The sequence below is a fragment of the Carassius carassius genome, chromosome 2 (assembly GCF_963082965.1).
Source record: "Carassius carassius chromosome 2, fCarCar2.1, whole genome shotgun sequence".
NCBI lineage: Eukaryota > Metazoa > Chordata > Actinopteri > Cypriniformes > Cyprinidae > Carassius > Carassius carassius.
Genome location: NC_081756.1, coordinates 25,418,626 through 25,432,420, shown reverse-complemented (window position 1 = coordinate 25,432,420; position 13,795 = coordinate 25,418,626). Strand labels below are relative to the sequence as shown.

Below are 13,795 nucleotides of genomic sequence, written 5' to 3'. Positions count from 1 at the left end.
TTTGCTAAGCATCAGAGAGTATATCAGGCTATGTGCAGATGTTTCAGGATTAAGCTACTTCTCCAAGTAGTTTAAAATGTACACATTACACATACACACTTAATATAAACTTAACAAATTGCAACAAATACGCTCCGACTCAGAAGATGGCGATAAAGCCACACCGTTTTGTTTTCTCTACTGTCATGACGTCTAACGAAGAAACAACATCAATGGCGGCCTCCAGCTTCTGCATGTGTTGTCTTTTCTGGTAACTCTTTCATGCGATATTCAGACTGTAAACACGCAACCATTTATAATAAATACATATTATATGCACAGCCAGATATATTTCATATAGAAATGAAGGCAAAGGCGCAGCGCAAGGGCAAAAGGAAAGCTGGAAAGCAAACAAACAAGGATAAACTTCAGAAATTCAGGGATTCAGTTACTGACTTTGTGAAGAGCAAAGGCGGCTTCGGTGAAAATGAAAGCGACAAACGAGGAATATTCGTAAAGAGGAAAAGTAGAAAAGAGCTACGCAAAGAGAAACGTAAGTCAAAGAAAGCCAAAAAGAAAATTCACCGCACGGGTCAGTCACTGCAGAACCCCAGCGAGGATCCTGCTCCAAATACTCCTGCTGAGAAGGAGGAGAAGACACAGAAACCAGCCCTGAAGACGACTGGAGGTCTTAAAAACAACGCTCAGAGACAACAGGAGACTAATACAGACAATGTTAATAATATTAAAGATGGGGAAGAAGAGACAACAAAGAAGAAAGTCCACTTCTCTGAAGATCTGCCTAAACAGAGAAAGAAGTCTAGTCTGAACCAGAGCAGAAAGAGGGCTCTATTAGAGGCGAACATCGAAGAGGACAAAGAAATAAAGAGACTAGAGAAACGCCTTGGGCTGAATAAAAGAAAGAATAAAAAGAGTATACCTCAGTCATTCACCGACGATGGACTCGATTACATTTTAGGGATTCTGGAGCCTGGAGCATCTGCAACGGGCCTGTATGAGAGTGATGAAGAGATGGACATTGACAAAGCAAAGGATAACTTTGATGAGTTGGATGAGGATAGCGATGGGAAAGTGACAGAGGATGAGAACAAGGATGACAATGAGGATGAAGATGACACTGATGAAGAGGCAGGAGATGGAGAGGATGACACACAGATGGAAGAAGAGGAGGAGGAGGAGGATGTAGAAGATGACGCCCAGACAGAAGATGAGGTGGAAGGAGACGAAGATACAGATGCGTCAGAGGAAACTCATGATGAGGAGGAGAAAGACTCTCAACAAAAAACACCTGAAAGCCCGAAGCCCGTATGTCATTCTAAATCTAGATAATATTTATTATTATTTAGGTCTAAATCTCCCTCGCCCTAATGCTTAATTCAAGTCTCGTTTATTTCTACAGTACAGTTTGTTTCAAAACAGTAGAAAGCTGGAAATTGTGTTAACGTTGCAAATAGAATGTGTAACTAAATGTGTAAACATTTCAACAGAAGACAATAATGTCATTATTCGGCTCAATATCCATGTTAGTGTTACTATAAAGCAGCTCTGCGTTAGACAATAGTGTTATATTCATTGTCATGTAGTCAGTATTGGTAAATACTCAGTAATTTTTTTATTTATTTTTTACTTTCCACATTGCATGCTCATCAGAAGCATGTTTTGAAGCTAATATTTGTGGTTTCTTCTTTTTATAGAATCCTGCCACAGCAGGCAAGTATGTTCCACCCCACTTACGAGAAGCCATGGACAGCAAACGCAAAGCAGAGCTGGAGAAACTGAAGCGCACTGTGAAAGGTCTGATAAACAGGTAAGGTGCACCGGAAGGTATACACTACGTAAATGCACAGTTGGAAGAAGCTTTCTTTTTAAAGATCAGTTTGATAACCCTGTCTTGTGTTTGGCAGGTTGAGTCAGCCCAACATGGCATCCATTAGCAGTCAGTTAGAAGAGCTGTACATGAGCTCCAGCAGGAAGGACATGAACGATACACTCACTGACATTTTGCTGGCTGCCTGCGTCACACCTGCCATCATGCCTGAAAGGTGACCCTTTCAATAATGACTTCATTCCCAGCCTTTGATAACCACTTTACTATTTCATTTGATTATGTTTACATGAGAAAGCCTGGCTCGCTTAAATTAAATATTTTATTTATATTGAATATAATATTTATATGACTTTAAAACAACACGCTAATAAATCGTTGTAAATAATTTTAATTATCACTGACTGACTCCCTTTTGCAGGCTTCTTATGGAGCACATCCTTCTTGTCAGTGTCCTTCACCATAGTGTTGGCCTGGAGGTATCTATTTTACTTCACCTTACACTTGTCCACAATCACTCACTGTGGTATAATGTTATGTGGTCTATGTCATAGTGTGTAGATTTGTACAACGCTGGCTAATTTCTTCCTTTCTCACTTGTTTTCCCTGAGGTTGGAGCTCATTTTCTGGAGACTGTGGTCCGTCAGTTTGATAAAACCTACAGTCAGCTTGATGCTACAGACAAAGAATGTGACAACTTGGTTTCCATAATTGCCCACCTCTACAACTTCCACGTGGTCCATGCTCTCCTGTTGTTTGACATTCTGAAGAAGCTGGTGACACGTTTCAGCGCAAAGGATGTAGAACTGGTTCTGCTGGTACTGAAGAACGTCGGATTTGCTCTGAGAAAGGAGGACCCTCTAGCTCTCAAGGAGCTGATCTCTGAGGCTCAGCGGAAAGCCAATGCTGAAGGAGAGCGTTTTCAAGACCAAACAAGGGTGAGATACCTGTCTTCTAGTGCTTAGGAGTTATCATATTATATTTGCTTTTAATCATTTACTAGACTCAGTAATCCAAAGTGAATTACAAATAAAGGAAAGCTGAGGTGAATCACAGATGAGGTCTTATGCTGCAGTTGGTTTCAAGTGAAAACATTTGTTGTATTGGCCTGCTTGTCAGATTCGGTTTATGTTGGAGACTATGCTGGCACTGAAGAACAATGACATGAGGAAGATTCCAGGTTATGACCCTGAACCTGCGGAGAAGTTAAGGAAACTGCAGAGGACTTTGGTGAGAATACGACTGATGTTAATTTGCATTACTTATGTAATTTACACTGTTACCTTTATAAGGTGGACTTGCAATGCAAAAATGCTTAGAGCGGGTAACTAGTTTATATCCACCTGTATTATCAACCATCAGTTCGATCAAGCCTTAAAGGCAGGATAGGTAATACATGTATAAACAACTTTCTTCCAAATTTGTTTAAACTTTCTATATATATATCAATGCATAATTAAAATGTAAGTACTCTGATAAAAAGAGTATAAAAATCGAGTGACTCTAGACCGTTTAATATCTTAAACTCAAGCTCAATCCGCTTAAACTCATTATTTCCATTTTGGGACGAAACATAGGATTGGCTTAGGCGACTGTCACTCTCTCGCAACCATGGCAACCACCCTTTTGCCACACATGACCTGCCCACTTGCGCGCGCATGTTTGATTTGAGGAATTCAACAGGCACGGATCCTAGGAATACCAAAACAATGGCAGAGAAACAGCAAGCAAAATTCACAGTACCAGCCTATGCAGTTAGTGAAGGCAAACCAGGCAAAAAAAAGGAAGACAGTAACAGTACAAGAAAAGGCAATGAACAAAAAGTCTTTGGATGAACAAAGAAATAAAACGCGAGTTTATATCGGCGTGGCTTTTCAGCGATGGCGAGAACTGAGGGAACTCAAGGGGCTGAAAAGTGACTCCTTGATGGCTTTATTTCTGCTGGACAGGTAAATCTTTCTTTTTGTATTTTGATCATACATATTTTTTTGTTTATTTTTTTCATGAAGCATGTGTCATTAGCACACGTAGCTGCGTAATATAGCTAACATAACATTACTTAGCGAGCCGTAGTAGAGACGATAAATAATCTATAGGAGCCCAGAAGGGAGGGGGTGGAGTGAATGGAAATAATGAGGTGTCTTTAAAACAGTCGTGAGAGGTCTACAGACACTCGATTTTTATACTTTCTTTTTCAGAGTACTTACATTTTAATTATGTATTTATATATAAATAAAGTTTAAACAAATTTGGAAAAAAAGTTTTTTATACATGTTTTTACCTATCCTGCCTTTAATTGTAAAATATAAATGTTGTATTTTTGGTGCTAAATGTACTTCTCGCTGTGTCCACCAGGTGTCAGACTAACTTGACAGTTCGGTGTGTTCACATTGATCTGACTTTTGTACAGTAATTTTACAGAAATCGTGGAATGTGTTTGTAGTCCGTTACCTTGTTTCTTATGTACCAAACTATTTGTACTATTTTTCAGCTAATAATATTTTCTCAAACTCAATCATGTTTTAGCTAAGGACGTAGTACTATAACTGCTGCAATGTCATTTACTAATGACAGTGTCAATGCATTGGGTGAAAAAAATCATGTGCTGCACTCTTTGCTGATTTATCGAAAGCATTTGATTCTGTGAATCATGATCTTTTATTGCATAGGCTTAAATGTGTAGGTTTTAGTAATATAGTGTTGAAGTGGTTCTCTTATTATTTGACTGGAAGGACTCCATGTGTGTACATAGATAATAACACTTCTGCTCCCCTAATAGTGAAGACAGGTGTTCCTCAAGGATCAATTTTGGGGCCAATTTTATTTTCTATTTATATATATGAACTTGGTAAAGGAGTAGAGCCAGCAAATGTACACTTTTATGCAGATGATACCATTATCTACACTGTGGCTCCATCTTTAAAAGTGGCAATGGATTCTTTACAGAATGATTTTAATTATTTTCAGACTTCGCTTGATAACTTAAAATTATTGCTGAATGCTAAAAACCTAAATACAGGATTTTTATATGGTCTAGAGCAGTGGTTCTCAACCACATTCCTAGAGGACCCACATCACTACACGTTTTGCATGTATCCTTAATCAAACACCCCTGACTCAGGTCACCTGCTTATTAGTAGAGACTCACAGACTTGAAATGAGTGTGTCAGACAAAGGAGACATGTAAAATGTGCAGTGTTGGTCCCCCAGGAATGTAGTTGAGAAACACTGGTCCAGAGTATCATTTAAGGATTTTTATTACAACTCTAAATGGTGCACAGCTTGTACCAAAGGGTTGTATCTTATAGATATCTTGGTATCTGGCTCCATAATAAGCTGACATATAGCTCTAATATTGATAGCCTTTTAATGAAATTGAGACCAATGTTAGGTTTTTATTTTCATTTAACAAAAAGTTTTCCTTTGTTGCTTAAACGTTTAGTAGAAAGTAGTTTTTTATCAGTATTGGACTATGGTGATATAATTTATATACATGCACCTTTGAATGTTTGGAGCATGCTGCTTTACGATTTGTTTCTGGTACAAGTGTCCGTACACATCACTGTAATTTATATGAAATGACAAAATAGACTTCACTGTGCTCAAGGAGGAAATACCATATGTTAATTTTTATTTTAAAATCTTTGGTGGGTAGACTACCACAGTATATATTTAGCTTGTTGACATTCTGTACAAATATTTATAATACTAGATAAACGGATACATTTTTACTAAGTATGCTCTGTATGTATGGTGCAAGCTTCAAGGTACTCTTTATATTGAATTTATACCATCTCTCGCTTTGTTTAAAAAAAAATTAAATTATTATTTTTTATAGAACAGTGTACATGTTTTAATAACTGATTAGGCTTTGGTTTTTTAGAGAACTAATGTTTTGTGTTTGTTGATCGCGTGGTGATAATGTATTGCTTTGTAATTTTTGTCCTTGCTGCCTGTCTTGACCAGGACTCCCTGGTAGAAGAAATATTGTATCTCAGTGGGACCTTCCTGGTTAAATAAGTAAATAAATAAAATAAATAAACATAACATTCCTAACAGATTCACAGCAGTGCTGGCGGAAGTGACATGAAGTTGAGAGTCTCACTGGATAATCTTCTGGAAGCTGAGTGTGTTGGCCGTTGGTGGATTGTAGGATCTTCCTGGAGTGGAGCACCAATGATTGATGATCATGGAAACAAGACAACCACCCCATCCACCAAAGGGGAACAAGTACGTGAAAAAAAAAAATATGTCTGTGTGTACATATGTGTGTGTGTTTTTGCTTATTTATACATTTATTCATCTGTAATTTAAATGCTCAGCTGCATAATTATTTTCAACTGTATGAGAGTTAAGGTCTATGCAAAAATTGTCATCTGAAATGTTTTATTTCTCTTTATGAATTTGCAGTACAGTGCAAAGATGTTGGAGCTTGCACGCAAACAAAGAATGAACACTGACATCAGGAGGAACATTTTCTGCGTGCTTATGTCATGTGAAGACTATTTGGATGCCTTCGAGAAACTTTTAAGGTTTGTCAGCATAGTTTCGGTTTCTTATTCTCATTGATTTCAATGACAATGGCCATGTTTCCATTTTTTAGATACTTAGCAATTAACACATTTAATTGCAAATTAGGTTTTGATCACAGTGTCATGTAATCCCAGAATCAATCTAGCACTTATTTACTCACTACTTGTGAGAAGGAATTGTATAAAATGATTAAAAAAGCAACAAGATCTGCCTTATTAGCAGGACACAGTTTCTTTTAGAAACAATAATATTGCTGATCTTCTGAAATGATAACCTTGTGTGATGATGGCAATATTTAGTTAAGGTAATCACACAAAGTTTTCTTTCAGCTTTTTGCTAACAGGCTGATTTCCTCCTGTGTATTTCAAACATGATGTTCTGTGTTCGTAATATGTGTCATAAACCATTATTTACCCAACTCAGTGGATTCATGTCTTTCACAGGTTAGGATTGAAAGACCAGCAAGAGCGGGAAATTGTTCACGTTCTGATGGACTGCTGTCTGCAAGAGAAAATGTTCAATAGATTCTATGCAGTTCTGGCAGAGAAATTTTGCTCGCATGACCGGCGCTTCCAGGTAGAGTGGAAGAGCAGTGATTCCTAGTGTGTGCTTGTGTCACTGCTTTCACTGCATTAGGAACCGCTGTCTTCTTTGTATGTCTAACGTGTTTATACAAAACTGTTGCTCAAGCTAAGAACATTCAGATGTTTTTCAGTATTTTGATTTAATAGTCGTGCAATATGATATAAGATAAGCTGTAAGATTTTTAATATTCAAATCAATGAATACTGATAATAGTCAGTCCGTTTACATCTAGTTCTGCAAGCGTATATTAACTAGTAGCTTGTTAACTAAATGTTTTACAATTAAACATTCATCCGTTTTGTAAAAGTAAACCCTCTCTGCTTTTCTTCTGTGCTTTAGATGACCTTTCAGTTTAGCCTGTGGGACAAGTTCAAAGTCCTGGCAAACCTTTCCAGCAGGTCCTTCAGTAACCTGGTCCACCTGGTCACTCATCTTTTACACAGGAAGTGTCTCTCCATTTCCATTCTTAAGGTAATGTTTGGTGAAGTTCACCCCTCACCAAGAAGCCATTGTAGAATGCATGAGTGGTTTGTATGTAATGTTGTAGTACATATATATGTAATATTCTTCATCCTCTTTATGAATCACTTACAATTGCCTTTGATTGACTAAGAATGGCAGCTTAATTTTCTGCCTGTTTTTCTCTTTTCATAAGGCTATTGAGTTTGGGGAGCTGGATAAACCCAAAGTCAAATTTCTGAAGCAGATTCTCTCAAAACTCCTTAAAGAAACTGAGCCAGAAGATCTTGTGGATATATTTGGCAGGTGCGTATTCTTTGTACTACAAAAATGAATATGAACTATTTATTTTAATATTCATAATGAATTTATTGAAGGCATAAATGTTTATTTTGTAATCATGTGATGCAAAATCACTATTTAGAAATGCGTGTTGTTTCAGAGGCGATGTTCACACTGGCAGTATAAAGTAAATTAAAAAAGAAAGAGAAATGGAGTTAAATATTTAAATATTAAATATTTATTTGTCGGTGTAAGTTTTTAAAAAGACCAGATGTGCGGGACATCCTGAGACCAGATGTGCTGACATCCATCTAAAATTGCTTGTGTGTGGTCTAGTGTGTCAATATCTGCCTGTGTGTCTACCATTGTGTGCCAGGATCTCTGGAATTCCCAAGCTGGGAATGCTTCGGGAAGGCTTGAAGCTTTTCATCAGTCACTTTCTACTCCGGAACATCCAGACACAAGAAACTGAGCAAAACAAGGTACTCCGGGATAGAGCTGAGGTCGCCACTAAAGCCATGGAGGCCCGGGATGCCAAAATTAAGCTATAGAGCTTTTGCACACAGAAATGTGTCCATAATGCGTCAGACTAAAAAAATTAGTATTACTATGGGGGCAATATGCAGACCTTACGACACATGTAGATCAATGACATCTTTCTGCATTTTTGTATTCATTCTGGAATTCTGTAAAAAAAATAAAAGGTAAAATATGTGAAGTGTATAAATACATTTTAGTGTGATTTGAAGAATTACATACTACAAAATCTCAATGGTAATTTTTGTCTGCTCAGTTTTTTATGGTAAGATGTCAACAGATCTTAGATTTGGAGTTTGAATATTTGACATTTTGTACTTTTTATTGACCTACTCATAATCTCATAACACTGTGTTATGCATACATATTTGGTCTTATTGTAATGTTTATTATAATACAGACTCTATTTTCTATAATAGAAAATCACAATGGAATGCTTCATTGTAATTCTTCGTTTATAAAAAAAAATAAAAAATCCAATGTCCCAAGTTGATAAAGAGAATAACATTATTTATTCTTCTGCTGCTCATTAATTTCCAATCCACATATGTTCAGTATCTGTTCTGGAAACAAATTTAGCCTCTGACATTTAGACTTGAATAGCTTACTGCATGTGAAAAAATACTGTATTAACTTAATTCAGAAAAGAGCACAGACATGCATTGCTTTATTCATCATGAAATGTAGGTTCATTGCTGTTGTCTGAAGCATCTGCACATGCAGCAGTACTCCGGACAGCATAACATAGCAGAGGGCTACCGTTACACTTGTTACCGGTGTTCTTTGTTAACTCATTAGCGACATAGGCATTAATGACATCTATCCACAGCATGGAGTGATCAGAGGATGAGCTACCATCATATGGGGTCAGACAGCTTAAACTACACTCTTGCAGCTCTACAACAAAAGATCTAACTGTTTAATTATATTTGATTAATTAAACCTTATCACATCCTGTGGTGTCAGCTCAAACAGGCCATCACATTACAGCCAGTAATAAATACACAACAGTCTGGCTGTTTTTTTTTTTCTCACAGTTCGAAAGCTGGAAAAAGTAGGGTTACCTACAGATGGCCCACTTTCCCACCCTTTGACAAAGACAACATTGTCACTATATGTGAGGAGAAGTGTATAATGGGGGCCCAGCCCACTAAAATACACACAGGTGATTGTAAATAGTGTGTGCTATTGTCTGTCTGTGTGAGGCCAGAGGAAGGTTGATACTGACCCTAGTATGAACTAGAAATAGGAAACTAAGTTGCCTTTGAACTGATAAGACCACAGTTAAAATACTGTTTGGGAGGATATTACATGTTTTTGTGCTAAGGACTAAATATGAGAAATGTGAAAGTGTTCATGCTTTTTAAAAAAAAAATCACCATTATTGGCTTGTTCTTTTATGTGCAGAAGGTCATATGAAATGCTTGCACTGGCTCCTACTGACAAATCACATGACACATATTTAGAATACATTTATATCATGTAGTTTATTATGCATTTATTATATGTTTTGTCTCACCATTCCGGTCTCAAGGAAGTGTCCTACTCTGCTCACTTGTGTGTGGATTTCTTTCCCGATGGTTAGAGGGTGGTAGTAGCACTGATAAGGATGGGTTCTTTGTACTTATGCAGCTGGGTAAACGTAAAGGTAGAGTAAATCAGACATTAGTTAAATCAGTAACTAATGTTTCCTAAATTGACTACTACCTGTTCGACGCCAGATTAATAATGTATTTTAATAAATCATTGTTTACTAAAAAAAAGTGGCTTAGTCAATGAAAAACAAAGAACAATTCGGATCACATTCAGTGTCCGAGTAGATAGCTGTCATGGCCCTGGACTGATAGGAGTGGATAGTGATTATATTTAAATGTCCTCTAATTGATTTGAAGAAGCTCCTTGGCAAAGACCAGATGGATCTCTGGGTTTATTACCCAATAAAAGCATGTCGTTATTAATAAAGGAGGAAAGGCACTTATGCGAAATAGACCTCAATTAGATTGCAGAAAAGACCATCAAAATAGTCTTGCTGAGGAGTAATCTAGTATCCTTTTTCTTTATCATTTTCTTTTCATGTCCTTCCTAAGTACAAGTTCTGTGTCTCTAGTTAAGCTAACACTGCAGGCTCGTTTTCATCATTACTCTGTGAACATGACAGAAACAGACCCCTGGCTAGATATAACATGAACTGTCTAAAACAGTGTGAAAAGGTCAATCTAATTTCACTTCACTTAAAGTCTAACATACATATAAAAACACCTCAAATAGCTTCTGTGATGTGCTCTGATGATGGATGGGCTCCGTCTCAAAGGTGCATTATGGGCTGCCCATTGCTGCAGTGATGAGAAATGTTTCTCCATATTCGAGTTTGCTTCCTCGCACATTAGCACGGATATGAGAGCGTTATAAACAGAGATTCCCATGACCCAAGACCGCTTCACATCCAGGGTTTTTCCTTCTCGTTTGTAATGGAATATTCGAGTTCAAAGTTGTTACAAATTGGAAAAGACCCCACTCAAATTAGAAAATAATTAATTTTATTCACAGAGCGCAACTGATAGATCTAAACAATTTACATGCATTTTAAAAGCGATTTCCTTATAAATACATTGTATAAAAATAAACAGATCACATGGTTCTGGTTGATGTTTTTTTCCCATCCCACTTGAGTTCAGAAATTAACTTTCAGTGATTTATTACCGACAGTGATGGGCCTACTCATCTATTTTGCTTGATGCAATTTTACCACATGCTCTGCAACCATAACATCAGGCTTCACCTCACGGAGACGTATACAAACAGCTCATGTGGGCGTCCTTCTCAGCATTTCCACACTGACTGCAAGATGATAACACATGCTAATCACATAGGTAGGCTACTTCTTATGTAAGTGTCTTTTTGGAAACGAAGTCTCATGGTTGTGGACTGATATCACTGGCATTGGTTCGTTCATCATCAGAGGAACAATCAGATGAATTCAGCATGTAATTATCTCCTTCTTCGTCGTCGCTGTCCCTAAAGTCCCGTATTCTGTTAGTTTTCACTGAATCTACCTTCTGGCAGTCCTTCTCCAGTCCGTGCTTTTTGTCCTGGTCTCCTTTACCCTTTTGCTTGTCGGCCTCCTGAGCGGCTTGTTCTTTAGCCTTTTTACTGCGCTTCCATTTCATGCGCCTGTTCTGAAACCAGATTTTCACCTGGAAATATAAACATGACATGTCTCATTCATAAATAATTCAGAGCAATCGAATATAATTTGACTTTATTAATTGTAATATTTAAATGTATTGAATGTTTACTATTAGCCTATTATTTATTAAAATAGGCCTATTAATATTCAACAAATTAATTTAGACATTTTTAAATGGTAAAAAGTCGCTGGTTTACCTGTGTCTCTGTTAGCATTAATGATGTGGCCACTTCGAAGCGTTTTGGTCTCGATAGATATTTGTTCAGCTTAAACTGGTGCTCAAGTTCAAGGAGCTGCTGGCTTGTGAACGCGGTTCTTGGTCTTCTGCACTTCCCGAGTAAGTTTGACTGCGCCTGGCCTGCAGAATTTAAAACAGAGAGGGTATATTGTGTAGGCTACGACACAGCAAAAAATTTAATTGGTGTTTTAGAAAACGCTGAAACAAATTTACAACATTTTTGAAATATAAAACTTAAGATTCCAGTTAGATTCCAAAATAGGCTAGCCTAAATAAAGACCTTTATTAGGCTAAATAAAATATTTGAACTTCTACAAAGATTATTTTATACTCCATTTCCTTAGAAAATTACAAACTTATAAGCAGAAAAAAAAGTTATTTGCTGAAAAAATATGGTAGCCTACTACACAGAAGAGTAAAAACTTATGTTTGAGAGTGTAGATGTAGATGCAAATGTAGATGCTGTTTTTCACATATTTAAATTATTAACAGCCTACAGTCATGTTACAGAATGCATTACAGTTAATACATACGCACATAGATTTTAACACACCGTGTAAATGGCACGGCGAGAAATTATAAAAGCTCTCATTCTTAAAACCCTCAAAAGCAATTCCCAATCACACACAGCATCTGTGTCACAGCATTGTCAGGACATCTGCTAACATTTCCACCCTATCTGATTTGTTTGGGAGAGGATTGAGAAAATCTGCAGACGAGCAGCGGAACAGAGAGACAGTGTCTGCAGTGTACACAGTTGGCAAGCTGTGGGTTTCACACTTGTCCGCCACTTTCCCTCTGTCCATTATCTGTCCATTTTAGCCCCTCTTTGAAAGAGAGATTTCGTTCAGTCTCCGTCAAAGAACAGCTTTACTGACCCTGCACGCGCTTGTTATATCTGGCTGCTGTGATGCGTAGCTCTGAACAAAACTGATTTGATTTTATTATTTTTTTATTATTATTAATAATAAAACAGTAGTAGGGCACGTGTTGAAAATAAACAGTGTTATTCCGCAATCTCAAAATGAATACAGAATAACCAGTAAGCTAATATAAAAACAACAAGTTTATTATATACAGAACAACATAGTCACAAAAATTAGAATAAAATAAATTTGAATTTGACAATTAATAATAATAATAATAATAATGTTATTATTTAGCCACATGCAATTCAGATGTAACTCACCATTAAAATCTGCCATTTTAGGCAGCATCATCCCCGCCGTGGAGACCCTCAGCCAGTGGTCGAGCTGGAAGGAGCTGGCGGTGAGTTTGAGGGGGTCACTGGGGTGGTGATGGTGCGAGCCGTGCGGGTATGAGTAGGACAGAGCCGGGTGCTGACCCAGTGCTGCTGCTGAATAAGTGTACATCGGATGACCGTAGAGAGCCTGAGGGGGGATCCCGGTGCTGCTCTGAGGGTGTAGTCCTAACATGCCTGAATGTAGAGAGTTTAAGAAACCCGGTTTGGGAATCAAGCCGCAAGACGATATCCTGGGGGGCGACGGAGTCTCGGTTCGAAGTGCTTCGGAGTTCGAGTTCAACTCCTGGACACTCTCGGAGGAGGATGAGACTGAAGAGGTGGGCAGGGAGGTGACCAGCGCCAGCGGCGAGGTCTGCACTTTTGGTGGATCGACAGCCAAAAGCGCGTCGATGCGAAAGTTTTTAGATTTCTCCATCTGACCCACCTCACGAACAGATTAACGCGTCGTTCACAACTTCAAAATGCTGTCACGACTGTCACCGTTGCTCTCCTTAAAGTTATGACTTTGGCCAAGGTGTGCAAGCCAGAAGTCCGCTTGTCAACCGCTGCCCGAGAGGGAGTGGATTGGTCATTCACGTCATCCTTGTGGACATCCGATTGGACAGTGATTTCAGTGCTATGAGCCCAGTCCTCCAAAACAATTTTATCGTCCGTGGAAGGTGTTGGAGAAACAGAAACAGAAAAAAAAGTTACAACAGCAAACGCACTTTACTAATAGCCTTAATAAAGTCCAGATTTAAAGATTTTTAATAGATATTCTGCATTAGAATTATAAAGAAAGTGTCCTCACTATTAAAGTGCAATGATTAAAAAGGCGGAAATAGTTTTGGAACAGACTGAAAAATTGCATCGCTTAACAAGAGCATTATTGGACGCAGTGTTTCA

At 37.9% G+C, this 13,795-nt stretch overlaps 2 protein-coding genes across 2 annotated transcripts; one reads left to right on the top strand and one right to left on the bottom strand.

The window, feature by feature from the left end:
* Positions 1-187: 187 nt before the first annotated feature.
* Positions 188-8,588, top strand: LOC132107296 (nucleolar MIF4G domain-containing protein 1-like). The gene is made up of 12 exons (XM_059513536.1): positions 188-1,305; positions 1,695-1,807; positions 1,905-2,042; positions 2,247-2,304; positions 2,437-2,763; positions 2,945-3,055; positions 5,885-6,055; positions 6,236-6,357; positions 6,802-6,934; positions 7,283-7,414; positions 7,599-7,708; positions 8,061-8,588. The coding sequence occupies exons 1-12, from the start codon at positions 262-264 to the stop codon at positions 8,233-8,235; spliced, it is 2,634 nt and encodes an 877-aa protein (XP_059369519.1). The 5' UTR covers positions 188-261; the 3' UTR covers positions 8,236-8,588.
* A 2,208-nt stretch (positions 8,589-10,796) lies between these two features.
* On the bottom strand, positions 10,797-13,433 carry LOC132097588 (motor neuron and pancreas homeobox protein 1-like). Its single transcript, XM_059503406.1, has 3 exons — positions 12,836-13,433; positions 11,606-11,766; positions 10,797-11,415 (listed from the first exon to the last, which is right to left on the bottom strand). The coding sequence occupies exons 1-3, from the start codon at positions 13,323-13,325 to the stop codon at positions 11,134-11,136; spliced, it is 933 nt and encodes a 310-aa protein (XP_059359389.1). The 5' UTR covers positions 13,326-13,433; the 3' UTR covers positions 10,797-11,133.
* Between the last annotated feature and the right edge of the window lie 362 nt (positions 13,434-13,795).